At 35.2% G+C, this 26,715-nt stretch overlaps 2 protein-coding genes across 5 annotated transcripts; both read left to right on the forward strand.

Annotated features, from left to right (window-relative positions):
- Positions 1-691: 691 nt before the first annotated feature.
- Positions 692-10,056, forward strand: LOC140778853 (thioredoxin reductase NTRC-like). The gene is made up of 10 exons (XM_073123743.1): positions 692-974; positions 2,289-2,502; positions 2,601-2,706; positions 3,596-3,861; positions 5,594-5,873; positions 6,795-6,902; positions 7,659-7,745; positions 7,844-7,948; positions 9,032-9,162; positions 9,836-10,056. Exons 1-10 carry the CDS (start codon positions 809-811, stop codon positions 9,894-9,896), a joined length of 1,524 nt encoding a protein of 507 aa, XP_072979844.1. The 5' UTR covers positions 692-808; the 3' UTR covers positions 9,897-10,056.
- A 2,002-nt stretch (positions 10,057-12,058) lies between these two features.
- LOC140777562 (villin-2-like) lies at positions 12,059-26,696 on the forward strand. Of its 4 annotated transcripts, none has more exons than XM_073121756.1 (23): positions 12,059-12,189; positions 14,072-14,247; positions 14,418-14,517; positions 14,610-14,678; positions 14,753-14,989; positions 15,059-15,236; positions 15,331-15,463; positions 17,321-17,480; positions 17,564-17,720; positions 17,797-17,897; positions 18,014-18,172; positions 19,777-19,845; positions 19,921-19,989; positions 20,115-20,252; positions 20,782-20,910; positions 23,205-23,352; positions 23,481-23,491; positions 23,592-23,732; positions 23,824-23,949; positions 24,505-24,570; positions 24,985-25,246; positions 25,724-25,956; positions 26,123-26,696. In XM_073121756.1, the coding sequence occupies exons 2-23, from the start codon at positions 14,192-14,194 to the stop codon at positions 26,234-26,236; spliced, it is 2,856 nt and encodes a 951-aa protein (XP_072977857.1). In that variant the 5' UTR covers positions 12,059-12,189; positions 14,072-14,191; the 3' UTR covers positions 26,237-26,696. The 4 variants fall into 4 exon arrangements, with proteins under 4 accessions (XP_072977857.1, XP_072977856.1, XP_072977858.1 ...); XM_073121755.1 differs by having other exon boundaries at positions 12,128-12,378; XM_073121757.1 differs by having other exon boundaries at positions 12,128-12,378; positions 14,136-14,247.
- The last annotated feature ends 19 nt before the right edge of the window (positions 26,697-26,715 follow it).

The following is a 26,715-nucleotide window of genomic DNA, read 5'->3' on the forward strand; positions in this document are numbered from 1 at the left end:
TCCCGGTAAACGGAGTTTTTAATCAAACTAGCCCTCTTTTATATTTTATTTGTTTAAATAGATTACTCCTTAAATTTAATATCAAAATAAGTTATAAAATGCTTATTTTTTGGGTATTTTTCTAAACAAAAAATGCTAAAAAGATAGAACATATTTTATCTAGAAGAATCCAGATTTTTTTTGGAGGAGCTAAGGTATATTTTTTTGCTATTCTGAGCGAAGTTGGCTACGGAGAATCATTATGTTATTATATTTTCAGTGTGACATAATTTCTTTATTTTTCTTGTTTAGTATTTTAATAATAAATGCACTGAAAATTTTTCAACATTTTATGTGTACTTATTTTATCTAATTTTCTAGTAAAATGCTAAAATATTTGGCGTTTTTTCTTTCAGTAAAAATACTGATTTAATCGACATTTTACTTATACTGATTTGATTAGCATTTTATTTGGGGGCCAAGTAAAATACTTAATATTTTAAACGTTTTATTTAGAACTACGGTAAAATATATCCTATTGGTATTAAGTTTATGGTGTAAACTAACTATTTCGGTAATAAAAATTGAAAACGGGTAGTAAAAAACTCAGTAGGATACTTCCGGAGTAGCGCTCTCGACCAATAGTTAAAACTTCTCACTAGCCCCTTCCTTATCTCCTTCTCGGCCACTCCACTTCTTTCGTCGTCTTCCTCAACTTCTCTCTCTCTCTCTCTCCCCCACCCTCTTGTCTTGATATACTCGAACTGAGAGAGAGAGAGAGAGAGAGAGAGGAAGAGCGCTTTACTTTGTGTTCTGAGGAGAAGCACAAATGGCGGCACTCCGCTTAGGGATGGCGCCACCCTCCTCCGCCCTCCACCACCGCCGCTCTTTCCTCCGCCACCCCTCCTCGGCAGCCGGACGGCGGATTGGCCCTCCGGTGTACGCCTCCGTGGTGGCTTCATCAGAAGAGGAGGCTCCTGTCTCTTCCGCTGCAGGTTCCCATCTCTCGCTTCTTGATTTCTTTTACTCTTAGGTGTTGGGGGTTTTTTTTCTGTTGTCTGCTTTTGGATCTTGTGCGATGCTGGAGAGGAGAAGATGGAACCTTTCGCTTATCATGGTATCGAATACCCGTTTTCTTCTAATGCACTAGAAGAAAAGGAAGTAGCTATGAACACCTGGTACCATCTGTTGATGTTGTGGAGTGTTTGGACCAAATTGTTACTATGAACTAGCGCTAAAGTCTATCGTATGTGGATTCGTAAAGAATGTGGATAATGGCTGAATAGCTATTCTCTTAACAGTCTTACTATATAATTGTTGCATCCCATCCTTAGTGTGTCTAGAACCGAGATTCAGGCATAAATCTGCTACAGGTAGTTGCTATTAGAGATTTGTAGTAATTTCCCAACAACCGTTTTTTATACCACTATTCTCAAATTATCCCATCTTCAAGTGATCTCTGTAGTCTCTAACCTGTACGGAACCGGCAAGGTTACAACCTTCTTGAATTTTGTCTCAATTATTAGTCTCTCTATTATAGGATTCATAAATTGCTGAAAAATAGGCATCTAATCAAAATGGATAGTGAAAAGGATTTAGAAGCAAATCCACAAGGACATAACTTTGACCTACTATTTAATCAAGTCATTAATCTTCTTAAATTTACCATTGTTGCAAACTAGCGTGACAATCTATCTGTAGAGGGCAAAGTTTCATTGCACAAGAAAATGATTGAAACCCAGAAAAATCTGAATTCTAGATATACATGGGATGATGTAGACCAAAACTAGGAAACATCATGAAAGGCCATAATTTGTTTATTTTGCAATATCAAGAATATGAGTATTCACAAAGAAGTGTATTCCAGTAGCTACCAGTCCAAATCACCATTAGGATATAGGAAGGTTTTTCTTTTATAATTGTCCTGGTGATATAGAAGCACACCATATAATTAGCTTTAAACATTAATTGTTTAACTGCTTCGTACGGCAGTACTCTAGTGAAATTTATAGTATATGCTTTTATGTTCCTTTTTTATTTGTTCTATTTTTAATTTCTTTTCATACTAGTTACATCTCTCTTTTAGGTTTTTTAATGTTGCCTGTTGCTTACATTGTCATGTCTAGTACAAGCAATGATATATAACTCAAACAACTTCCATGTGACTTTTAAATTCATATGTGAACAAAATACTAAATCAAAAAGTCAAATATACCTCCTCTAATTTTTTCACATTACTCACTATAGCTGGCCATCTAGTTTTGAGATGATAAATATGGTGAGTTTTAACTTATATATTGTTCATCCAGTTCCTTATAGAGGGGTGGAGAATTTGGTGATCATAGGTTCTGGTCCAGCTGGATACACTGCAGCAATTTATGCAGCTCGTGCAAATTTGAAGCCCCTTGTATTTGAAGGTTATCAAGTTGGTGGTGTTCCAGGAGGGCAGTTGATGACTACGACTGAAGTTGAAAACTTTCCTGGGTTTCCAGATGGAATAAGTGGTCCTGATTTAATGGACAGGTATATTCTTTACTCTAACTAGTTTTTGAAGGAGTCACTATTCTATTAGTCACTTATTATGCCTTGTTTGTTATTGTGCTTGGTGTTACATGGACTAGAATGCGAAAGCAAGCAGAGCGCTGGGGTGCAGAACTTTTTCAAGAAGATGTTGAATTTGTTGATGTTAGGAGTAGTCCATTTACTATCCGCAGTAGCGACAGGGAGGTAAATTTTGAACTGCATAGTTTGTTCATTATCTGCTTGCAAGTTCTTATTGCAAATCTGATGTGTGATACCTGAGAATTGGAAAATGAATTCTCTAGTATATGCTAACAGGATTATTGCGCCATACTTTCTCCCTGCAATATTACACTCAGAATGTAGCTTAAAAACTTTGGTCTATGAATGAGGCAGGCAAATCATGAAGAGAAGAAGAGGTCATGAGATAGACGAGGAAAAGAAAATAAGAGAAAAGAAGGGCAAGTTATACATAGGTTCATCTGATTGGTCAATCTAACTTTCTCTTTCATTCTTTTGAACATAACAGCTTAAATGACCTAAGGTCTATCAGTACTGAGTTCCTATCATTTTGTACCCTGCATGGCTTATGTGCAAAAGACATTGCCATATGCAAATGAAGGTCTAATTGTCTAATTTAAATAATGTCTTATTATCTTAATGATTCAGTGAAAATTTGGACTGTCTTATTGAAGATTAAAAAACGCCATATTTCTCGGCTTGTCTTTGTCAATATTGTAGATTAAAAATTTATTAAATCAGGTTGTGATGTAAATCTTTCCCTAGTAATTAAATGTGGTGAGCAGCTTCTCTATTTGTTTGTTCATGTATGTAGTATTAAGCAATTGAAAGTTTTGATGTTTTACATGATATATTTGAGTTAGTAGAGATGTTGCTGATTAGCATTATACTTCTGATTCCAACTTCCATTTTGTGCTAATTGTTAGTTTATCTTTTCCATTTTTAGCTGCCTTTGTCTGATACATATCTCATGAGTGTAGTGGCACAACATATGATTCATTTTCTTTAAGAAACATCTGTATTATGGGTATTATGACATGAAAGGCTTCATCTTTTGCATATCTGCATGTTACAGGTAAAGTGTCATAGTCTTATTGTAGCAACTGGGGCCACTGCTAAAAGGCTTCGATTTCCTCGAGAAGATGAATTTTGGAGTAGAGGAATAAGCGCTTGTGCAATATGTGATGGAGCATCACCCCTATTTAAAGGACAAGTTCTTGCAGTTGTTGGAGGAGGTGATACAGCCGCAGAAGAAGCATTATATTTGACCAAATATGCACGTCATGTACATTTACTTGTTCGAAGAAACCAGCTACGGGCATCTAAAGCAATGCAAGACAGGTAAAGTGGTAAACTTCATGACAGCTTCATATAATTAACTTTGGTTTTAGGACAAATGACTAAATTTTCTGTTTTCTCTATGAGAGAACTTCATATAATTGCATTTCACAAAATTCTCAGGGATTTCTTATATCTTATGTGCTGACATGAGTCTTATAGATTTTTTTTTAAAATCTTTTTAGTATAACCAGCTTAATATATGGAGTTCCTTCCTTCTATGGCTAATGGATGTTTCAAGTCTTGAAACAAATGGTTGTATGCCAAATCATTTAGATTGTGCATGAATTATATTGTTTTCGTTTTTTCTCATGCATGAATTGTAAGAGCCCGAGGAGATCCAACAATGAAATTACCCTTTCTATAAAGGTTGAAGTTTCTAATTGTAATACTAGTTAGTAATATGTAGCACCATTAATAGCCTTATCCAAGTCAACCCAATATACTTAGGTATGCCGTAAATGTAGGGGTGAAAATGGACAGTTGGACAGTGGTAAAATCATATCCCTATTTTTTCTTCGAATTGACGAATACGGATTCGGATACGAATAGTCAATAGATAGTAAATTTAATCACCATATCCGCTTAATATAACCATGGATATCGATAAGATATTAGATATATTTGTATTCATTTTTTGAATATATAATTAATTAAGTATGTGAAAACTAGATTAGAGATTCATATAAAAGTATAAAAAAGAATCTTTTACATCACTATATTTATAACAATTTAAAATTAAATGATATGCGGATATTGATTAAGATATTTTTCTTCATCCTATATCCGTATTTGCATAGACTATCTGTACACAAATATAAATTCGGATATCAAGACAAATGAGAAAGATCTCAACTCATATCTGACAAAATTCAGACACGGAACTAGATTGGGTCAGATTTAATTTGACCCATATTCACCTCTACCTAAATGGCCTCTAAAAAGATCCCATTAAGTATAAAAATAAATCCCTCAAAATGCTCTACACTAGTTTAAATTGAGTTAAAAAGATTTAAACTAACATCAATCATGTTTAAAATTTTTTGGACTGAAACAATGAAGTAAAAAAGAAATGTGAACTATCTAGGTAGGAATAATCAGATTCTGGCTTCCTTTTCCACTATATTCGTCTTCTTCTCCTCTCCTCCTCCTAACGTGATTCTTGTAGAAGCTGTGATTGCTTAGCCTTATGCTTGCGTTTTTAATATAGTGGGATCTTCCTTATTTCAACATGTAATATTTGTTGTCTCTAAGGAACACATAAACAAGTACTTTGAAGTCTAAGCAAAAAGTTATTATGAATAAGAAAATCTCTGTTTCTTGCAATTTATAGGTCTCATATGAACACAAACAACATAAGTATTTCAATTATCAAACTGTATTAGGATATTACCTATGATACATGTTGATATAAGATGAACATCACCTTACTAGGTGTGTCAAAACTAATAGATGTATGCTGCATGCTGTTTATGTGTGTGTGTAATTCCAACAAAAAATAAAATCTGAAAAATGATCCACTCAGTTCATTGGCGCTGCTTCTACAAGAATGCTTTCTGTTGCATAACTTTCTGACATTGCCACTAGTATGTTATACCTGTTTAAACAAAATATATGTTCTTTGGAGGGCATGTATTGCTGCTATCAGTTGCAACATGTATTCATGAGGTAGACTTTCAGCTCTCTTGAATTATGGCGAATGTTTCACAGGTTAATTATGGCGAATGTTTCACAGAATGTTCAGCAATCCGAATGTTACAGTGCACTTCAATACAGAAGTAGTGGACGCTGTTAGCAATAGCAAAGGCCTGATGTCTGGGATTTCAGTAAAGAAAGTTGATACAGGAGATGAATCAATTCTAGAGGTAAAAGGCCTATTTTACGGTATAGGACATACTCCAAACAGTCAGATTCTAGAAGGTCAAATTGAACTTGACAGCTCAGGCTACATTGTGGTCAAAGAAGGCACAGCAAAAACGTCAGTCAAAGGTGTCTTTGCTGCAGGTGATATACAGGTAATGACTGCAAATCTCTCTCTCTCTCTCTCCTTCTCTCTTCTCTCCCCATTTATCTTCTGTGGAGCTTTGTAAATAGAAGTGATGGTAAGCAATTGAAGCTATGTCAGTGAGGGTTGATTGCTACTTGTGTGTACTACATGTAGGAATTTTCTCCTTAGGTGATGTGAAACAAATGGATCGTTAGAATCTAAGAACGATGATGGTAAAAGAAAGAGAAAAAGAATGGAGTTTCACACCTCCATTCTCAATTAGGGTTTCACACCCAAAACTCATATTGGAGATCTAAAAAAAATTTCATTTTTTCATTAACCTCGATTGAGTAAAAAGTTGGCATATATATAAACTTTACAAATGACAATAAGCAAATAACACTTTAAATAATTGGGAAAAAATAGATATAACTCTAAACATCATAAATAACAAATATATAATAAAAATAATTGACTTAAAACTAATTTTCTGAAAGAGGAATTGCACTGATATATGCGCCTGTGTAATATGTCACTGATGTCCGCATTATTAGGTGTTCCATAATATGTTGAATCTTTCTATGATTTGTCCTTTTAAATTCATCTCTTGTTACTATTTTTTTACTTCATATCCTGTTCTTGGATAATTAAATTTATGTCAAATATCTGCTACTTATAATTTTAGATTCTACTCTACCAGAAAATAGAAACAAATTGTCCCACTTTCCATATGCTTAATTTTTAATAACTTCTCTGTACAATCTTATATTTTACTAGCATATTAATTAGTGCTAGTGAACATGCTATATTGCTATAGCTACTATTTTTCTCTTTTATATATTCTACAACTTTAACACTGGTTGTTGTTGATTTCAAGAATTGTCTGCAATTTTTTTAGTCAAAGACTATTATTTATTGTCTTTATATTTTTCATAAACTATTCTGATAGGATCATGAATGGAGGCAAGCAATAACTGCAGCTGGATCTGGATGTGTAGCTGCTCTATCTGTTGAGAGATATTTAGTTTCTAATGATCTTCTTGTCGAATTTCACCAGGTATTAACATTTACATTCTGGTAAAACCATAAGAGATTCACCAATATCAGATGCCCTTTAGTTGTGTTATTTAATTTAGGGCTTTTTGCATACATACTCTTCAAAAATCTCATATTTGCTTGTATGTCCTTTTTAAATTTGATATTTGTACGTATACCCTTCAAAACCCTTATTTTTTGCATGGATACCTCCTTGGAGTTATTTAACTAGTGAAATTTAAACAATTTAGACATAAAAAGATGAAACTATCCTTAATCTAGTTTTCATAAATTTTTCTTAGTTGAGGGGTAGTTTTATCTTTTTTCTATTAAATTATTGAGACTTAATTTGCAAAGTAACCAGATAGGTATCTAAACAAATAACGTGTTTTAAGGGGTGTACATGTAAATATAAACTTTAGAGGGGCATACATGCAAATAAGAGATTTTTGAAGGGTATGCACACAATAAACCCTTCAATTTATTCAGTATTCTATTCATTTTTGTTACTATATCCCTTTTTTCTCTCCAAAGTCATTCACAAATATTAGTGTTCACTCAAAGATGGGTTCAAGTGTACATTTTTTTGTGTCATGTTAGAATGCATATTCTTGTAGCCCTTCCTTTTGGTATTCTTTTTGTTCATAAATCTTGTATGCAGGCAGACAAAAACACCCAGATGCTTTCACATATGCATTCCTATTATATTGTTATGTTATGACTTATGAGGCATATCCTTTTGGATGTAAACCACCTGCTTGATATTGTTAATGTGCAGCCTATTACTGAAGAGGTGAAGAAGGATCTCTCAGACAGAGATGTAGTAATGGGTTTTGACATTTCACTTACAAAGCACAGGGGCCAGGTATGTGGTAAAGCAGAAGTGCTGTATTGAGGGGTCTTTTTTTAAAAAAAAAATTTTTGTTAACTTTATTTGGTTTTGACATTCTACTTGTTCTGCAGTATGCACTTCGGAAACTATACCATGAAAGCCCTAGGCTTATATGTGTTTTATATACTTCACCAACTTGCGGTCCTTGTAGGACTTTGAAACCAATATTAAGCAAGGTACATCAATCAATTCAATGTGTAGCACTTTATTATTTATTTATTTTTATACCTTCTACCATATCTAGTTAATAAGCGTTTGTAGATTAACCTTTCAGGATGTCTTAAACAAGGTAATGTAGTATATCATCGATCAATTCAATGTATAATGCTTTATTATTTATTTATTTATTATGTATGTATCTTCGACCATATCTAGTTAACAAGCCTTTGTAGGTTAACCTTGCAGTATGTCTTGCACCTTCTACTTCTTGTTTAGAATGCAATACACCTAGAGAGGTTGGGTGAATTGGTCTATAAACAAAGACATAAAGTTTTATTGTGTGTTCTGTGTCAGGAAACAATATAGATGCCAAATGGAGTCAAACAGCGTTATTCAGTAACATATACATGATTTTCAAGACACTTGTCATTAAAACAGTAGAAGAATCCAGGACTGACATCACATCCATATGAAAGTTCATTTACACATTAAAACATACAAATATGCAGCAAGAAGTAGAAGCAAGCTAGATATAAGAGTCACTAATATTTACAGTGTTGAAAATCTTGTGGGAGAAAATCAGATAAAATGTACATGATAAATAATCCGCTGTAGGAACAAAGTGAGGCTTTGAGTTGTTTACTTGATCTTATAAACCCTGTCAGTCTTGGTCTTAACTCTTGAGTTGTCCTCATGCATTTGCCCCTTTTAGCAGTTAGGGGCCTGTTTACTTTGTTAGGAAATAGTTTTGCTGAAAGTGGTGATATTTATTGGTGCTATCTAATCTTTATAGATATGCTTGCTACAAATACAGCAGAAAAGCCGACACTGACCAACCATGTTGTTTATTGGTGTCTTAATAAGATAGGCATATGATTTGGCGGTAAATACATAACTAATGCCAAGTTCTTGCAGATTGTAATTAATACTCCTGAAAGTGTTGCTTCTCCTGTACAATATCTGATTCATGCTGTATCATTAAAACAAAAAATCTCCTTACTGGACATGAAGACACTTTCTTTATTTTTGCCCATCACTGGTAGAATTTGGAATGACTTTGTCATGTTGGTATTTCTAATTATGCAAATTTTGCATTGCAGGTAATAGATTCATATGATCAAAATGTCCATTTTGTTGAAATTGACATAGAGGAAGATCAGGAAATCGCAGAAGCAGCTGGAATAATGGGAACACCTTGCGTGCAATTTTTCAAAAATAAAGAAATGCTAAGGTTAGATATCTTCCTCGAGGCTTGCAGGTTCAATTAGTTTTTCAATTTTTGCATTTCATTAATGCTCATGTGCACCTTCTATCTAGCTGCATCACAGAACGTATAGATGACAGAGGCATTACTTCAAAAGTCTAAGTACTCAACACTTGATAATATCTAAGTTTGCAACATATTTAGTGCATTACTAAGTCGGTCTGGGCAAGATTTTCACAGAACCCAACCAAGAATAAGATGATCATGTCAGAGACGTTGAATGTTGTAACTGTGTGGTTCTAGCCTAATGTAACAATTTATTGTTTCTAATAACATACTGCATTAACATAGAAATTATGAAAAAGAATTTTAAGAGGTCCTTTGAATGTGGGATATGTGGCAAGATCGAAAGTGATACATGGCAAGGAGGTTTGATTTCTATTTGAAGCTTATATCTTTGGGATAATTTGTTCTGAGGTTATTTCATGGAAGGTCATGATTGTGTTGTTCTTGTGTTTGTTAGGTCCTTGCATCATAGTTGTAAGTTCAATGGTTGTCTAATAGAAGTGAAAAAAGAATCAATCTATAAACTGTTTATATGCTGTGTAAATTTTTCACACTTTGGTGAAAATTTCTAGCTTATTTAACTACATGTTGGTACTCTGAGAAGCTACTAATCCAACAATCTGGGGAATTGCAGGACTGTGTCTGGTGTGAAAATGAAGAAGGAATACAAAGAAGTTATTGAGGCAAATAAATGAGCTGAGCCACCCGGCTAGCTTGCGATTATTATACCTCTTCATTCAAATTTACTTTGCTTCTTCAAGCTGCAATCTGATTGATCAATTTTGTACCGAAGTTTTTGAACAGAGCATGTACATTTAGTTCTCTCAATGGAAATGTTATATGCATCAAATTTAAGGTACCACCGCTTCATTCAGAAAATTGAATTGTAAATCACCCACTTCGCCACAGGAATTGGTTATCCTGCACTTCTTTTGTACCCAAAAAAAAAAATCAAAATCAAAATAATTCACTTTGCTAAGCAGAATTATCTGGCAATTGTGACATGTCAAAATGCATTAGTATTGCAATAAGCTTTATGGTCAATGTACTTCTGTCAGTAAACTGATTGAGCTGATTCCTCCTTCCACTTTTCATTTATCTTATGCTCAGCTCTGTGCATATCTGTTCTGTTTCAAAAGCAACCTGCATATAGAATATCAACACATGACGTTTTTAATATCTTTATTGGTTAACATGACTCAGGACTCATGAGTAGCATAAGCTTTTATTTTGTGTGTGTCATCTTTGCAAGTAGACAAGTACAATAAAGGAGTTAATGGCCAAGCTTGCTGATTGTAGCCTGGTCGACACTCTTCACTCTTCTTTGAGATTTATCATTTCACATCCTGCTTTATGTATCTATTGCTGTCTGATTCATCTTGTTGTGTATTTTTGTTTTTGTTTTCCTACTTTTTTTAATTTGATCTTTTTCATTAAATCACCAAGTATATCTCCCATGCCACCTTTTATGCTGTTATATTTGGTCAGTAAACTCCAGAGAGAGAGAGAGAAAAAAAGAAAAAGAAAAGAAACTCCAAGAGATGATTTAATGAAAATAAAGGATTCCTGAATTGAAATATGGCAAGATGCAAAGTAGAAAAATCCCTTCATTTGTTGGGAGCCACCCCCTTCTAAGGCACAGACTTCACCACCCTGACTAAGTTACACAAGTTTTGTGCTGTGCTCTGCCATGGTCACTCTCCTTTGCCTCTTTCAATTTGATTGTTGTTAGTCTGATTCATTGTTTGCTTTGAGTTTAAAGACTCACCTTGAATTGGTTCAGTAACTATATATATTTTTAATTTTTTTTATATCTAATTAAATTTACTTTTTAAAAATTTAAGACTAATTAATTAAGTTCAGAGCTTAGTTTCAAACCAAACAAAGTCGGCTAACACAACAATGAATGACCTTTATTATGCGCCATAGATCGTGCCAACCGTCATTAAATACGGTTGTGCCCTTCTCTCTAATTCCCTTTCTTTCAAAATTTTTCTATGTGTACCGTTATGCTGCAGATTAGCTTACAAATTCTATTCGCTCACTAGATTTTAGTTGTATCCGGAATGGGGCCTACCCATTTCAACTTGTTCAAATGTTCAAATCAACAAATTTCTGGAGCGTATTGTATGCTGTGCTAGTAATTAATACAAAGGTTCTACAAAAATCTCCAATCCTCTGGTGTCCGACGAGCCGACGAGGAGGGAGCTCCGGGGGCCCACCTCGTGAGTTGGAACTCTCCCCATCCACGCGGCTGTGGGCCTCCACAAACAGCGATCCGCTTGTGCACAGGAGTTGGGACATGGAAATTACGAATTAGCCCCTGGTCCACGATCCATCTTAAAAACCTTTCAAAGTTTTTGACCAAAAGTTAAGTACTACAGTAAAATAAACAAAACTCTCCGAAGTATAATACTGTTTAAACTATTTTCCAAACTATTTTCCAAACCGTCTCATTAGTCATTTCTTCTATATAAATCACTTTCACTTTCTCTACAAGTAATTTATATAGAAACAATAGTGAAAAAAATTGTTATTTAAGTTTAGCACCTTACGTTTAAAAATAATAACTGTTGAATTATGACTTAGTATTACGTTTTTTTATATATATATATATATATATATGATACGAAAGGAAGGACTGCAATTAACTTTTTTGGCCATGTTTTTCTCATTTTATGAAAGGCAGGGGCAATTTTCAAATTATGATAGACTACATTAAATTCACTTAAATATGGGGTACTATCTGTAAAAGTCCCTTTTAAATAAATTATCTCGACATAACATAATTTACAGCGTAATTACTTATATTAAATGGCTTAAATGTAATATTTATGAAGTCGGATCTTAGTAGCGAGAGAGAGAGAGAGAGTGAAGTGAGAGAGAGAGAAGGGCAATCATTCGCTTTAAGTATCGTGCATCTTCTGCCACCTTTATCGCGTTGTTTTCCCATTTCTTTCCCAATCTCCTCTACAGATCTCTTCGCAGGTATCGGTTCCGACATCGATCTCATCTCTCTACCGTCAATTTTTTTGGGTGAAAAGACTACAATTGAGATCGCTTTAGGTGCCCGATGTTGTTCCATTGAATCGTAGATCTGATGCTTGATTCTCTCGTTCTCTCTCCGGTTTTATTTCAGTTTTGTTGTGTGAGGTACCTGATCCGAGCGGTGAATTGGTAGGTTTTGGCATTTGATTGCTCTCAACTTATCTGATACCCTGATCGATTGATTTGCTTTTTTTTTTTTTCGGATGAGAAATTACATGAATTTCCGCAATTGATGGTTCATTTATTTGGTTTGAGTGATGCTGGGTCAGTGATATAATTTCTACATTGCTCTTAGGCATCAAATTCTTGGTGTAGTGATTATGCGCAGTACCGATTTTCCCTATGATTCATTTGCAAAAGAAGGGAAAATAGGCAGTCTTTTTGACATTTTACCAGTTGTGTTGTGACGTTACTTTTATTCATCCCATCAGACATGTTTATGTGCTATTCTAAGTAGCTTGTGCATGATTCTTTCCTTTTCCTTCATGAGAACTGCTGGGTCATCTAGCTATTATAACTCAGAGGAATCTGAATATGTTTGGCCTTGTTCTACTTGGGTTAAAGCTGGATGGTGCATAATAGCGTATATTGTAACAATCTGTTCTAAACGTGGCTGATATTGGCTGAAAATGTTTCTTCTTTTTTTTTAAAAAAAAAATGTTCTATAGTTTTTTTTTCCCAAGCTCCAACTATCAAATGTAATGCTCCAGTTAGTTTAGAAAATGACAGATGAGGTTGGATATTTTTTACTTTCTCAAGACCAATATATATATATATACACACACACACACAGGATGAGACTAGTGAAACCATTCTAAGGAAATGATGTCAGCGACCGACTTAACCCAAACAAGTTCTCTGTGGTATACTGCTATTGGGAAGTGGTGCCATGGACTTTGAAAACCTCTTGGGAGTTTTAGATTCTAGAATGCCTGAGATTGTGAGAAGAGACATTATGCCATGCTTGGTGTTGTTGATTATGTTTAGTAGAATGAAATTGCGGAAATGGAGATTATCTCATAATGCTACCGTAGTAAAATTGATATTTAAGCCACTTGATCTACTGAACCAACTAGTACTATTATTAGATTGTTTAGACATGGTTCAACATAGTGAAGATTTCAGGTCTTTTTGTCTATTGAACCAACCAGTTCCAGGATCATGTCGTCATCTCTGCTATCTCTATCCTTGTTGATACAGTTTGCAGGCCTTTTTCTCTTTCTTTTACAGTTTTACTCCTTTGTGCAGTTACAGAAGTCCAATTGCTATTCCATGACTTGCTGGTACACTTGACTTTGGACAATTTATCTCAGAGTACTCTTTGTCCACCTGTTATCTTGAGCATGAGATTAGTAGAGTATTTTATTTCGTCTTCCTTTAGTCCACTCAATTGTGGCATCCTCTTCATCAAAATACATAATTCAAAGAAATAGTAATATTTAGAGTTTTCTTGTTCATTTTTTATTAAAGCGTAGGAATTTTCTTCTCATGCATTATAATGTAATTGATATTGAGAAAGCTACATGTATTGTGTGAGACAGAAATGACAAAGCATATCTAGTTTTGCTTTCTTGTTGCTTATGTATTGCTCTATCCAGATAATGACGTTGCACATCTTTCAGACAGTCCACAGTGAACTGCACTTTTAGCGTCTCATTAAGTTGTGCCCTTATTCATTACTTTTCTTAGATTGGGCTCCAGAGTTCTAGACCTTGTATCTTCTTTTGCTTTAAGTCTTATGGGCTGTAAGTGTACGCCATTAGTCCACCTTATGCACTTGAATAGATTGCTAATATTTGATGACTACAATCTTTCTTTTCAGTCAATAGTACCAGCCTAGCTTTTGGTTTCCACTGGGGTTTTCTGATTGTGAAGGCTTCTTGTAGTGTTCTGATTTCCAAAAAGGAAACAAGAAAAAACTCGTGTGGTATATTCCTGCAAAATGTCAGGTGCTGCAAAAAATCTCGATCCTGTATTTCAGGGAGTTGGCCAAAGGGTGTATCCTTATTATGTTTGTCGTTTACTATAATTTTCAGAGGTACTTTTATTTAGTGAAGTTTTTAACTGGTGTTACTATTCTCTTATTCTTCTCTTTGAGGTGCTTCACCAAATTGGTGTGATTATATGCCTTGTTACATTTATATTTTATGTTCCTTAACATCATGTAGTGGGATGGAGATCTGGCGCATTGAGAACTTTCAGCCAGTTCCTTTGCCAAAGTCAGATCATGGTAAATTCTACTCTGGAGATTCGTATATAATTCTACAGGTAACAAATTCATTCTTCTGCTGTAGAGTAGTCATTCCTTTTACCCCTTTGTCAAGTTGACTGAATTTTCATTTTCCTCCTGTTTGTCGCAGACAACTTCTGGTAAAGGTGGTTCCTACCTCTATGACATTCATTTCTGGATTGGGAAAGACTCAAGTCAAGTAGGCTACTCTTGTTTAATCTGAAAAATAGCGTGCAGTCACCCTCTTATAGGTTTAGCTTATGATCCTTGCAGGATGAAGCTGGAACTGCAGCAATCAAGACCGTTGAACTTGATACAACCCTTGGAGGGCGTGCTGTTCAGCACAGAGAAGTTCAAGGTCATGAATCTGACAAGTTTCTTTCATACTTTAAACCATGCATAATTCCTCTGGAAGGAGGCTTTGCCAGTGGATTTAAAAAGCCTGAGGAGGAAGAGTTTGAAACACGATTATATGTTTGTAGAGGAAAACGAGTTGTGAGAATGAAACAGGTTCTGTCATTTCGCCCAACCTTCTCTATGAATCTAATGCAATTGTGATCTAAATGGTTGCTCGTACAGGTTCCCTTCGCTCGTTCGTCACTGAATCACGATGACGTCTTTATCTTAGACACAAAAGAGAAAATATATCAATTCAATGGAGCTAACTCCAACATCCAAGAAAGAGCTAAAGCATTAGAAGTAACACAATATTTAAAGGATAAGTATCATGAGGGAAAATGTGATGTTGCAATCATCGGTGAGAGAACTAACATTTTACAAATATCATCTTCTAATATTGTGTTTGTACCTATTTTGTTTCCTTATATAATTCTTTAGTTGTCCTCAATCAGATGATGGAAAGCTTGTAGCAGAATCAGATTCTGGTGAATTTTGGGTCCTTTTTGGTGGCTTTGCACCAATTGGCAAAAAGACTGTTGGTGAAGATGACATTGTTGTTGAAACAACTCCTGCAAAGCTTTATAGGTATGCTGCTTTTGTTATCCTTGTTTTCAGATGAACTTACTTGATATAATCATTAATTTGATATTTAGATCTCTCATCTATATTTTGACTTTATTAGTGTATCCAAGGTTCCAAAAATCGGTATCGGGATCGGCCGTCCGAAAAAACGATACGTATCGGCTGTATCGGCCGTATTGGCCGTATCGGCCGCCTGTATCGGATCAGACTATTTTAATTAAATAAAATTCTAAATATTATTAAAAATATTATAGAAATTTCTAAAAATTTAGAAAAAATTATAAGAAAATAAGAAATAATAATTACTCACATATAAAGTCTAAAAAGTAAAAATCTCTTTTTCTCCCTCTCTTCTTTTCTATCCCTCTAATTGTTAGTCTAAAGTATTCATTTTCTCCCACATTCTTTTTTTTATCTTTTTATCTCTTTTTCTTAACTTTTATTTTAATCTTTCCCTCTCCTTTACTCTCTCTTCCTTTTTTCCTCTCTCTCATACCCTTTTTTTTAATCTTTCCTTCTCCCTCACTCTCTCCATTTTCTCTCTCTCACTCTCTCTTGCTTTTTCCCCCCCCCTCTCTCTCTCCTTTTCTCTCCCTCACTCTCCCTTCCTCTCTCTCCCTCTCTCTCTCTAGCTGTTGCTGATAGCAGTAGTTGTCAGCTGCTGCTGTTAGCAACAGCTGACAGCTGTAGCCGCCTGCAGCAGGCCGAAACCGATCGGGATCGGCCGAAACTCGAATCCTTGAGTGTATCTACCATAGATCTTCTGTAGGTAAAGGTGAAATTATGGTATTATTAGCTTATTTTAACTGACCCAAATTTTTTAGTGGAGCCTTAATCATAAGAGAATCTTCGGATTAGGTTATATAAAGTGTCTATTAATTAAATCCAGGATGCCTTTACTATATATTTTGTTATTCCTAGAAATTCTGTATCATGCACCAGATAATTTGGCATGAACTAGGAAGTCCTGGAGCTTCGAACTTGAAGAGAGATTTGCGTTTGAGAAAATTTATACTACTAAGCATCCTACTAATGGCCCAATAGGCGATATATAATCTTCAAATAGATCATGACTAGAGGATATCAACAAAATTGACATGACATTTATGTAGGTTTTTGAGGAAAAGAAGATATCATCATCATCAGATCTTAGTAATTTGAAAGAGAGTGACCAAGTTAGTTAGGTAATGCAATCTATATAATATAAGGGGAGGGAAGCTGACCTAAAAGAGGACTTGCCAACCCAGTAGCTTTATAGCCATTTTCTATAGTCTAAATCATTGGAGCAATACCTAATTTTGACTAGGGATGACATACACCATGGGCTAGAGCAACATTTACAGATTTACTGTGCCCAAAGCACAGACCTTTCTCTAGAACATTTTACGTAAAAGGAACGGAATATTCTTTCTAGTACCTCCCTACTCGAAGTTACTCGGTTTCACTTGAGTGAGGTGTTATTTGTAAATGTTTAAGAAAATAGAGGGATCAATTTAGATATAGTCAAAAGTCAGGGCTTGATCTTTGAATAACGTAAGAAATAAAATAAATCACTAAATCAGGGTGTGAAATGAAAATTTTCCTTGTTATTGTTTTGTTTGCATGGTTAGTTTTGATCTGTAATACATGTAAAATATGTACTTGTTCTACTGGGTAAACCAAAGTTGTCCCAGAGTCACATGGCTTGATTTTTAAAGATCTAATTGTCATTGCATAAGTCACATTCTTGTTCTCTTCCTTCTAGTTCACAAGCTATGATCTCTTCTGCTTTCTAGTTTATTCCTTATTTATCAAAGCGTGACAAAAAGAAGCTATTTACTCAACTATGATACAACTTAAAAAGGAGCATTTCTTTTGCAGTATTAGTGATGGTCAGTTGAAATTGGAAGAAATCACACTTTCTAAAGCAATACTGGAGAACAACAAATGTTATTTAATGGACTGTGGATCTGAGGTGTTTGCTTGGGTTGGTCGGGTAACAACAATGGAGGATAGGAAAGCTGCAAGCAGAGCTGCTGAGGTAAGTCCTTCAGAGTCTAGCTTAATTATGTTAGCTTTCTCATTAGATACTCTTCCTGAATCCTGACACCTTTACTTTTGTAGGAATTTATCATTAAGCAAAATAGACCAAAATCCACACGCATAACTCAGCTTATCCAAGGTTATGAGACACGTTCATTCAAGTCCAATTTTGAATCATGGCCAGTGAGTACAGGCACAGGAACCTCTGGTGGAGAGGATGGTAGAGGAAAAGTAGCAGGTATATTTTAAAACTATGAGGTGAATAAATTTGTTATCTGTTCCTGATAGCTCTCCCCTTCTCTTCTTTTCTGCAGCTTTGTTAAAGCAACAGGGGGTTGAAGTTAAGGGAATCTCAAAAAGCTCACCCGTAAATGAAGAAGTTCCTCCTCTGCTTGAAGGAGGTGGAAAACTTGAGGTTTTATCTACTGCTCTCTTCAGCTTGTAGAATTTTGCATTTATTACTAGATGTTGCACCAGTTTTGTTACCACTTAATTTCTTTCTTCAAAAGTTGAATTATGCATATCCTTCAGATCTGGCGCATCAATGGGAGTGCCAAGACTCCAGTCCCAAAAGATGAGATCGGTAAATTTTATAGTGGAGATTGTTATATTGTGCTTTATACATATCATTCTGGTGACAAGAAAGAGGAGTACTTCTTAACCTGTTGGATTGGGAAGGACAGTATTCAGGTAGTTAATAATCTTTCTTATTACAGTTTTCCAGATAATTTCCTGAAATAGGTATATTTATATACATTTCAGTATTTCACCATTGTTGCATCTTTGATAGACATTATGCTGTATCATCAAGCAATTGTAAATAGGTATACTTTTATAGATTGTACATTTCAGCATTGCTACTTGATCTTTTCACTTTTCTATGCACTGTTGCTGATGAATAAGTTACATATATTCTTGCTTGGTGGCTTGGTTCTCTTCACAGTTAAGGGAGGATTCCATAGCAGATAGTTTGTACATTAAATGAGGTTAATTGGAAAAATCAGTTTGCTTTATCCTAGGTAGGACTGCAGGATGACCTTTGATATTCAATTATGGTGTTTTTTAAAGGTTTCAAGAAGATATTGAAATGTACATCTCTGATTTGAAAATCTTATGATCAGGATTGCAACCAGCCTGAATAGTCCTAGATATCAGTGATTACTGCTGAGGAATGAAAACTAGATAAAGGTTTTTCTTGGAGTTAAAGATAATATAAGATACTTGAAGTATACTTCATATCAGTATTTTGCCTCATATTATATGTATCATGTATCATTAGACTTAACCATCAGTATTAAGACCGCCACATGTATAAGAGACACTTACATTTATCAAGGAACCTTGATATTGGTTTTGTACTCCTGCAAGTCCAGTTTATCAATTTATTGAATAATATCAAATCTTTAGGGTTTCCAACTCTATCTTGGGAATAATCTTTGGACAAGGAAGCAAGTTGGTTTCATTTGGTATGTCCTAGTAATGAAACCTTCCGGACATCACAATTCACAAATGTGACCGTAAGATGTCAAACTTCTGCAATTAACTATTTTGATTCAGATAAATTATTTAAGATTAGAATTTGTTCTCCCTTTGGATTTACAGTAGATATTTTTCTAAGACTTCTAAAACCTGTAGTTGTTTATTTATGGTCCCACTGGACTAAGCAACCATAGCTATATATAATAATATATTAGGTAGGGGCACAGTTTGAACTTAAATCTAGATCTTAACTTATCAAGAATATTCCAGTCTTACAAACATTAATCTAACTCCTGTATTTCTGATGTTATGTAGAAAGTAGAAACACCTATTGTATATTTGGGAAGACAGTTACTAAAAAGAAAATTTGACAAAAAACTCACAAAAGATAATTCTACTGCAAGAATTGGAACATTGATGGCGGACTGCCAGAACACGCTAAAGAATTAGGAAGAGGCTAGCATAGGCAAGTGCAAGAGATAAAACCAACAATCGTTGTGCCATGCCAATACCTAGTCGGCAGGGGGCTGCCGGCTCGGCATGCCCATGTCGTCTATTACAAGTTAGATCCTTCTATTACAATGAGATTTTACATTACTTATCTGGACCATGTCAGGCATATATCATTCTGAATGTCACCCTGGCCATCATTCTTGGCTTCTTGCATTTTTGACAGTTTATGTAAAGCCGATGGGATATCTTCTTTGTCTTCATTAAGATGATTTAGCAAGTCTTATATCAATCATTAACGCCTCATGATTCTATTGATAATAGCTAATGTTTGGATGCAAATGAGCTTTTTGTTTTCCTTCCAGGATGATCAAATGATGGCGACTCGATTAGCTAATACAATGTGGAGTTCCTTGAAAGGACGTCCTGTTCAGGTACTGTTTACATATTCCTATTTGATAAAGGATATATGAGAAAGGAAGCTGCTTGCTAATTTATAGTTTCAGCAGGGCCGCATTTATCAAGGGAAGGAACCACCACAATTTATTGCACTCTTCCAGCCCATGGTTGTCTTGAAGGTATTACTTTTCAAAAACATTCTTACTTCATGTGAATAAATAGCAGAATCAATATTGAATCTATATAATTCCTTGTTACATCGTTAGAAACCATTTTTGTACTTAATATAATATAATTTATGCAGGGTGGAATCAGCTCTGGCTACAAGAAGTCCATAGTGGACAAGAATTTGAATGATGATACTTTTACTTCTGACAGCCTTGCACTAATTCAAGTATCTGGCATATCAGTCCATAACAATAAAGCAGTTCAAGTTGATGCAGTATGTATTTTTGACTCTCTTATGTTTATTATTCTGTAGAAGATTTCCTGAGAAGGAGGAAGATGAAAACTGTTGTCAGACATGATAATACTTGATAATACAGCTTCTTCCTTGCCTTGTCCTACTATATCTTTAGAACATTATTAATACAATACCTTTTTTTTTAATCTTTCTAATGCGACCATGATATCATTAGGCATTAGTTGCATAGTAAAATTTATGGGAAGATCAAGACTTAGTCAGAAAAGATGGGTATTTAATTTTTTTGAATGTATAAGGTTCTATGGCAAGTAAATCAGTGAAAAATGTCTATCTGTAGGCAAGAAATTTCTCTCTTGTTGTAAGCCATTTGGTATTGTCATCTGATTGGTCTAATCTTCAGTTTTGAAAATTGTCTCTTTCTACTAGACTGGAAGGTCATATACTGGTGACCAGACTATGTTGTCACTAAAAGATATCGTCAAATGACTTTCCATTCAGATTTTCCATGCATGTTGCTGTTGATTAAGTGCACCATTTTTCTTTTTAGGTGGCAACTTCTTTATGTTCCACAGATTGTTTTTTGCTGCAATCTGGGAATTCATTATTCACATGGCATGGGAACTCAAGTACTTTTGAAAAGCAGCAATGGGCTGCAAAGGTTGCAGAGTTTTTGAAGGTATAATTCCTACAAAGTTTTTTATTGCTTATGAGTTCCTCCTGCATTTACCAATTATAAATTCACTTTCTATTATCTTTTTTCCTTTTTCATTATGCCAATCAATCATAGTATGTTTTTCCCAAAAAAAGCAAAGTTATTAATCCTGTCAATAATAGTGCTATATATCATCAGAAAAAATCAATAAGCATTTACTGATTTTAATTCTCAAGGTGGGTTTGCTGTCATGTTCTTTCTTGTCTAAGGAATGTTTGTAATCCATTCTCTACACAGAAATTAAAGTTTTTTAAACACTCTCAAATGGTGGAACTTGTATTTTTCTGGCTCTTGTGGTTGGATGATGGTTCTGTACATTTAGAACTGACACAAAGTACACCTACCTGTTCGGATCAAACCTTGCCATCTTCACTCAAACAAATATAGCCAAGGAAACCTTAAACCAATGAGATTCAAGAGAAAATAGGCCTACTTGTTCACCATTAGTTCAATGTCAAACATGAAATTTGGTGCTGAAAAACATTGTTTGAAGAGACAACTAGGACAACCAATAGACCAAGAACCAAGTTAAGATGAATCTAAAAGAGAAAAGGTAGGGTCATAAAGAAGCAGGTTTTGTTAATGTTCGAGAATCAAAACAGCAAAAGGTTCTCCAAACGATCTTGAAACAATGAGATTGTAAGATCATATCTTAGACATTTGAAAGTATAGTTCTGTGTCAGGACCTTGAGATCTCCATCGAAAGGGAGTTTATCTCTTGCAAGAGACATTCGAAACAGCAGTTGTACAATTCTAAATCAACAAAAAGGACAAGAAGAGAATTTGGGGAAGGCTCTCGCAGAAAGTGTGAGATTAATAGGGAGGAAAGAATAGATAAAAAGAGTGAAAGGAGATCGATACACGTGGCTATTATTTGGGCCATACGGGACAAATAATAGAGAGGAACAATAGAAAAAGAAGAGGAGACAAAGGACTGACTCATCTGATCCTTTTGTTTTGGTCTTAAAGTGAAAGAGAGTACTGAATGATAGAAAAAAAATGATGTACAACACCGTCACATTGTACTCATAGAAATAGAGAAAGATAAGGGGTTGGTTGTTGGAGTTAATCACTTAATCCAATCTATTTAATCTCTTTATGATCAAGGATGGCTGTGTTGGTCATGAGCAAGCATGTCATGTGTCGTGACACTTGTCAACTGTGTTGCAAGAGTAAAGGCTTCATGCACCCTGACCCCATGCAAGAGAGAGAGACATAAAAGAGGAGAGAAGAAGAATACTCGCCATTATACGCGTCGTCGTTATCATCCTCATTGTTGCCATCTTCCTCACCCTCTCACTTGCATGCCCTAACCGAAGGAGGAAGAAGACGACAAAAGATGGGCCGGGTCATTAAAAACGATAAGTTAGATTTGCAAAGTGGGTTGCTTTTATCGACCCGACTATCCTTCGTCATCTTCTTCTTCCTTTGGTTAGGGCATGCAAATGGCAAAGAGGGCGAGGGCAAAGAGGGAGATGGCAATGGCGAACAGTGACAACTCAAGCTACTGCTAGGAGGCGAGAGGAGGGGCACGACCATCATTGTTTATGATTTTTTTTATTTTTTATACCCACATACTTTAAAGTTTTTGACTATAACTAGAGGTAAGGTCGTCTGTTCTAAACCAACTCAATTTGGTTTTGGACTATTACTAAATCTAGTGGACCGCATAGTTTTCAGTTGTTTGATCCATTCAAGATTGGGTGTTTTGCCTATGGAAATCAAGGACTTCTACTAATATTGGGTCACGGAATTTGTTTGTACTCAGTTATAGAGCTTGTCATTTGCAATAATAAATAATATCAGTAATAGTAACAAAAGAAAAATGGAGAGCTGCTTGACATAAAGTTTGCAAATGCTTTGGTTTGCTTTTTTGGCTTCTCTGTTACTAACGTTTGACTTCCCTATTCAACAAGTATTTGCATTTCATTGCTTCTAATTACTTCTTTACATAACGCCTTTTGAAGTTTTGAAGCTGAAAGATGATAAGACATTTTAAAAAGCAATAAAACTATAAAGAAGTCTTGGGACTTCATTTGATGCACCCTTGAAAGATTCTGTCATTTCAACATTTAAGCATTTTGACGTATTTGTAGTTGTAAACTTTTAATTCAAAAAATCAAATGAAACTCTTTTCATAGAAAGATTAAGGAAGCAGAATTATGATAGTAAAACCAAATAATTGAAATTCATTTATATGTTAATGGTTATACCATCTCATTCCAATCAACTTATTTTCTTCTTCGTTAATCCTATAGCCTGGTGTAGTGCTGAAGCATACCAAAGAGGGAACAGAGAGCTCTGGTTTTTGGTTTGCTCTTGGTGGAAAGCAGAGTTTTAGCAGCAAGAAGGTCTCACAAGATATCATTAGAGATCCTCATCTGTACACCTTCTCAGAAAACAAAGGTTAGATACTCAAATTTCATTTCTTTATTTGCTTCTAATCTAATGGATATTTAGAGTTTTTGTATGCATTTCTACTGTTGGCCTGACTTGGTTTTCGTCCCTCTATGTATTCATGCACAATTCCTCAGGAAAGCTAGAGGTTTGCTAACACACCTGTTATCCTGTTATTCTATTCTTATATGGTTTTGCATATCCTTAATTTCTAATCTCCATTATTGCTACTCATACTCCTTTTTCAGGTTGGTGAGGTTTTTAGTTTCTCTCAAGATGATTTATTGACAGAGGACATGTTGATACTCGATACGCATGCTGAGGTTTTCGTTTGGATTGGTCATTCTGTGGACTCCAAGGAGAAACAGAAGGCATTTGATATTGGACAAGTACGTATGAGAGTTTCACTCTCTTTTCTCCTTTTTCTTTGCTGATGTAGCATTTTTAGAATTTAATCAAGCAAAAGCATCTTTTTTTCAGAAATACATAGATCTTGCAGTGCCTCTAGAAGGTTTGCCCCAGGATGTGCCTCTCTATAGAGTCACTGAAGGAAATGAACCATGCTTCTTCACGGCATACTTCTCCTGGGATGCCACTAAGGCAACGGTAGGTTATGAGGTCTCGAACTTTACATTGCATGAATGTGGTAATTTTGTTTTACTTATTGTTGTCTATTACAATAATTAGCCTAATTCTGTCATTGAAGCTAGACTGAAATATTGGGTATAACTGCATAACATCTCCTGTTCAGTTATACCAGAAAGTTCCATTGAATCAGGTCTGAGTGATAGGCTCCTTAAATTTGCTGGCTAACTTTTGAACTTGTCACCTATATACTAGCTAAGCATACACCATATGCCCTATCATGGTACATTCACTTTACCTCCATCTAAGGTAGTATTAGAGGAGATTTTAAAGAGTATTATTTAAGGGAAAGAGTTGATAAAAGTCCACATACAGACATCCAGGTGATTTCAGATCAGCAAACATAAAAGCAGATGCTTTGCAGGAGTGTTCTCCTTGTCTTCTTTAATGAATAGCTTACATTTGATATCTTTATCATGCCAACACATTTAGATAAATGAAGTTTCAGTTTTACTTACTTGGTTTATGTGAAAGATGGGCTTTTTATAGGCTAATACTGTCCTTAATGTTAAGCAGGTTCATGGAAGTTCCTTTCAGAAGAAGCTCTCACTTATTCTTGGGACAACCATGAATTCTTCTGAGGTGACTAAAGATTTACTTGTGAAAATTCTTAGTTGAGGAATGTGATAAAATTGTGATACTATCTTATAACTCATGTTGAATTGCCAATTCCAGGTAGTTCAGGCTTAAGTTGATAGAATGGCAGTTATTGAGATGATGTTTACTGCTTTTTGATCTTCAGTTTTTCTGCCAGCGGAAATATATCATGCATTTGATCTAAACTAATTATAAATGCTTATGCTTAGCTGTCTATGGTCACTAGCATACTCTAAAGTCTCAGAATTTTCTTGATTGATAAAATGTTCACATGTGAAATAGGTGTGCTTAGACCTCTTAATACAATTTTATGATTACCTTGGGAAAATGTTTTTCTCAGACCTAAGGAGGGAGTATCATCATTAGGATTCACTGATAACATCTATTGTGGTTTTGCAGTCTAATGATAGGTCTAGCAGCTCCACTGATGGGCCAACGCAAAGGGCATCAGCAATGGCAGCCCTAACATCTGCATTTAATCCATCTTCCAAAAATAAAGCTGTTTCTCCAGAGCCACACCGTTCAGGCCAAGGTTCTCAGAGAGCAGCTGCATTTGCTGCATTGTCCTCTGTTCTAACTGCTGAACAAAAAGGGCCTTCTGAGACTTCTACTGCTCGATTCAGCAGAGGCTCTTCGCCAGTAGTGCAAAAGTCTGTTAATGGTAATTGAAGGTTTTACCAAGTAAAAGTCATGCTGGAACATTTGAAGCTTATGATTATGAAACCATGTTAATGGTCTCACTGAGAAGATTTTCTATCTATTTTAATGCAATCCACGTATAATAACACGAATACATTTTTTTTTTAAAATTTTAACATGAACAAAAATAACTGGTTAAGTAATTCATCATGAAGTACTGATACATTAAAAATATATTTATTAAAAAAGATATTTTCTTCATACTATTTTTCTGTGAAAACATTGAAAACACGTCCATGGTGCTTATCTTCAGAGTTTCTGGAGAGACAGTGTTATTTGGGGAACTTGTAGGTTGTAGCCTTGTCATTGGAGAAATCTTTTGCTTGTTGGGTCTGTCAAATAAGTTGAGAAAAATCTGAAAGTTATATTTAAAGGAAAAAAAGATCCTTTTAGAACTGCACTTAGAATTCTGAACTTGAAACTTTCTTATTTGATGCAGACACTGTGAAAAGTGAAGCTGCTACTTCTGAGATGGGGGATTCCTTAGAATCTTCTATGGGGACTGAAGCTATAGAGGGAGATGGACCAGCATCTGAGACCAATGGGACAGATTCAGAGGTGAGATCTGAGCCAAAGATGGATGAAAATGGTAGTGAAACCACATTCAATTACGAACAGTTGAAAGCCAAGTCGAGCAACCCTGTTAGCGGAATTGATTATAAGCGAAGAGAGGTTTGCACTTCATATCATTTGCACTGAATTTATTATTAAATTGTTATTCTACAGAAGAAGGATAGAATAGTTTGCTGATTACCAAATTTATTGATTGGTACTATTTAAAAATTTAACTACAAAAAATGATTCTCTTTCTTCATTTGTTTGCATTCCCATTGTACAGGCCTACCTATCTGATGCTGAGTTTGAGACTGTTTTTGGTTTGACCAAGGAGGCATTCTATAGGCAGCCCAAGTGGAAGCAAGACATGCAGAAAAGGAAGGTGGACCTTTTCTGAGCATGTGGACTCAGTTCGAAGTGCTCAAGTCCAGTCATTTTAGTCATCTATTTCTTGCTGAGTTTGCATTCGCATCTTCATTCCCTTGTCATTTTTATTCTGGGTGAGATGCATAGTTATCGCCCTTGCTTTCACTTGCCGTTTATGACTCATGCTTGCTTCCTGGGTTGTTGTGCGAGGCGATTGGCATTCTTTTGTTTGTACATGAGCATTTGTGTTTCTTGCTGGCACAGGGTTCTCCACAGTTCGACTTGATCTTCACAAGGGAGCCCATAAGTATTTGTAGTTTGTTCAGCTTGTTCTTGCTAAGATTCCATATGTAGTTATTATTTGCATTTCTGTACAAGTGGAGTATCTGTAGCTAAATTGGGACATAATTATGTGTAATCATTAATATATACGACAGATTCTGTTGTCATCCTTACATTATATTCTCATCTATTATGTTGAATGTTGATGATCCGAATTGTCTTTTATGG

The sequence above is a fragment of the Typha angustifolia genome, chromosome 15, assembly GCF_048772165.1.
Source record: "Typha angustifolia cultivar Huaian chromosome 15, ASM4877216v1, whole genome shotgun sequence".
Lineage (NCBI taxonomy): Eukaryota > Viridiplantae > Streptophyta > Magnoliopsida > Poales > Typhaceae > Typha > Typha angustifolia.

What these genes read in the sequence shown, in the direction of transcription:
- LOC140778853 (XM_073123743.1), top strand. Translation starts at nt 809, where the DNA reads ATGGCGGCACTCCGCTTAGGGATGGCGCCACCCTCCTCCGCCCTCCAC. An exon ending in GGTCCTGATTTAATGGACAG is followed by an intron (nt 2,503 to 2,600) that starts GTATATTCTTTA and finishes TACATGGACTAG; the next exon opens with AATGCGAAAGCAAGCAGAGC. An exon ending in TGAAACCAATATTAAGCAAG is followed by an intron (nt 7,949 to 9,031) that starts GTACATCAATCA and finishes TTTGCATTGCAG; the next exon opens with GTAATAGATTCATATGATCA.
- LOC140777562 (XM_073121756.1), top strand. Translation starts at nt 14,192, where the DNA reads ATGTCAGGTGCTGCAAAAAATCTCGATCCTGTATTTCAGGGAGTTGGC. An exon ending in AAGGAGGTGGAAAACTTGAG is followed by an intron (nt 17,898 to 18,013) that starts GTTTTATCTACT and finishes CATATCCTTCAG; the next exon opens with ATCTGGCGCATCAATGGGAG. An exon ending in TGAAAGGACGTCCTGTTCAG is followed by an intron (nt 19,846 to 19,920) that starts GTACTGTTTACA and finishes TAGTTTCAGCAG; the next exon opens with GGCCGCATTTATCAAGGGAA.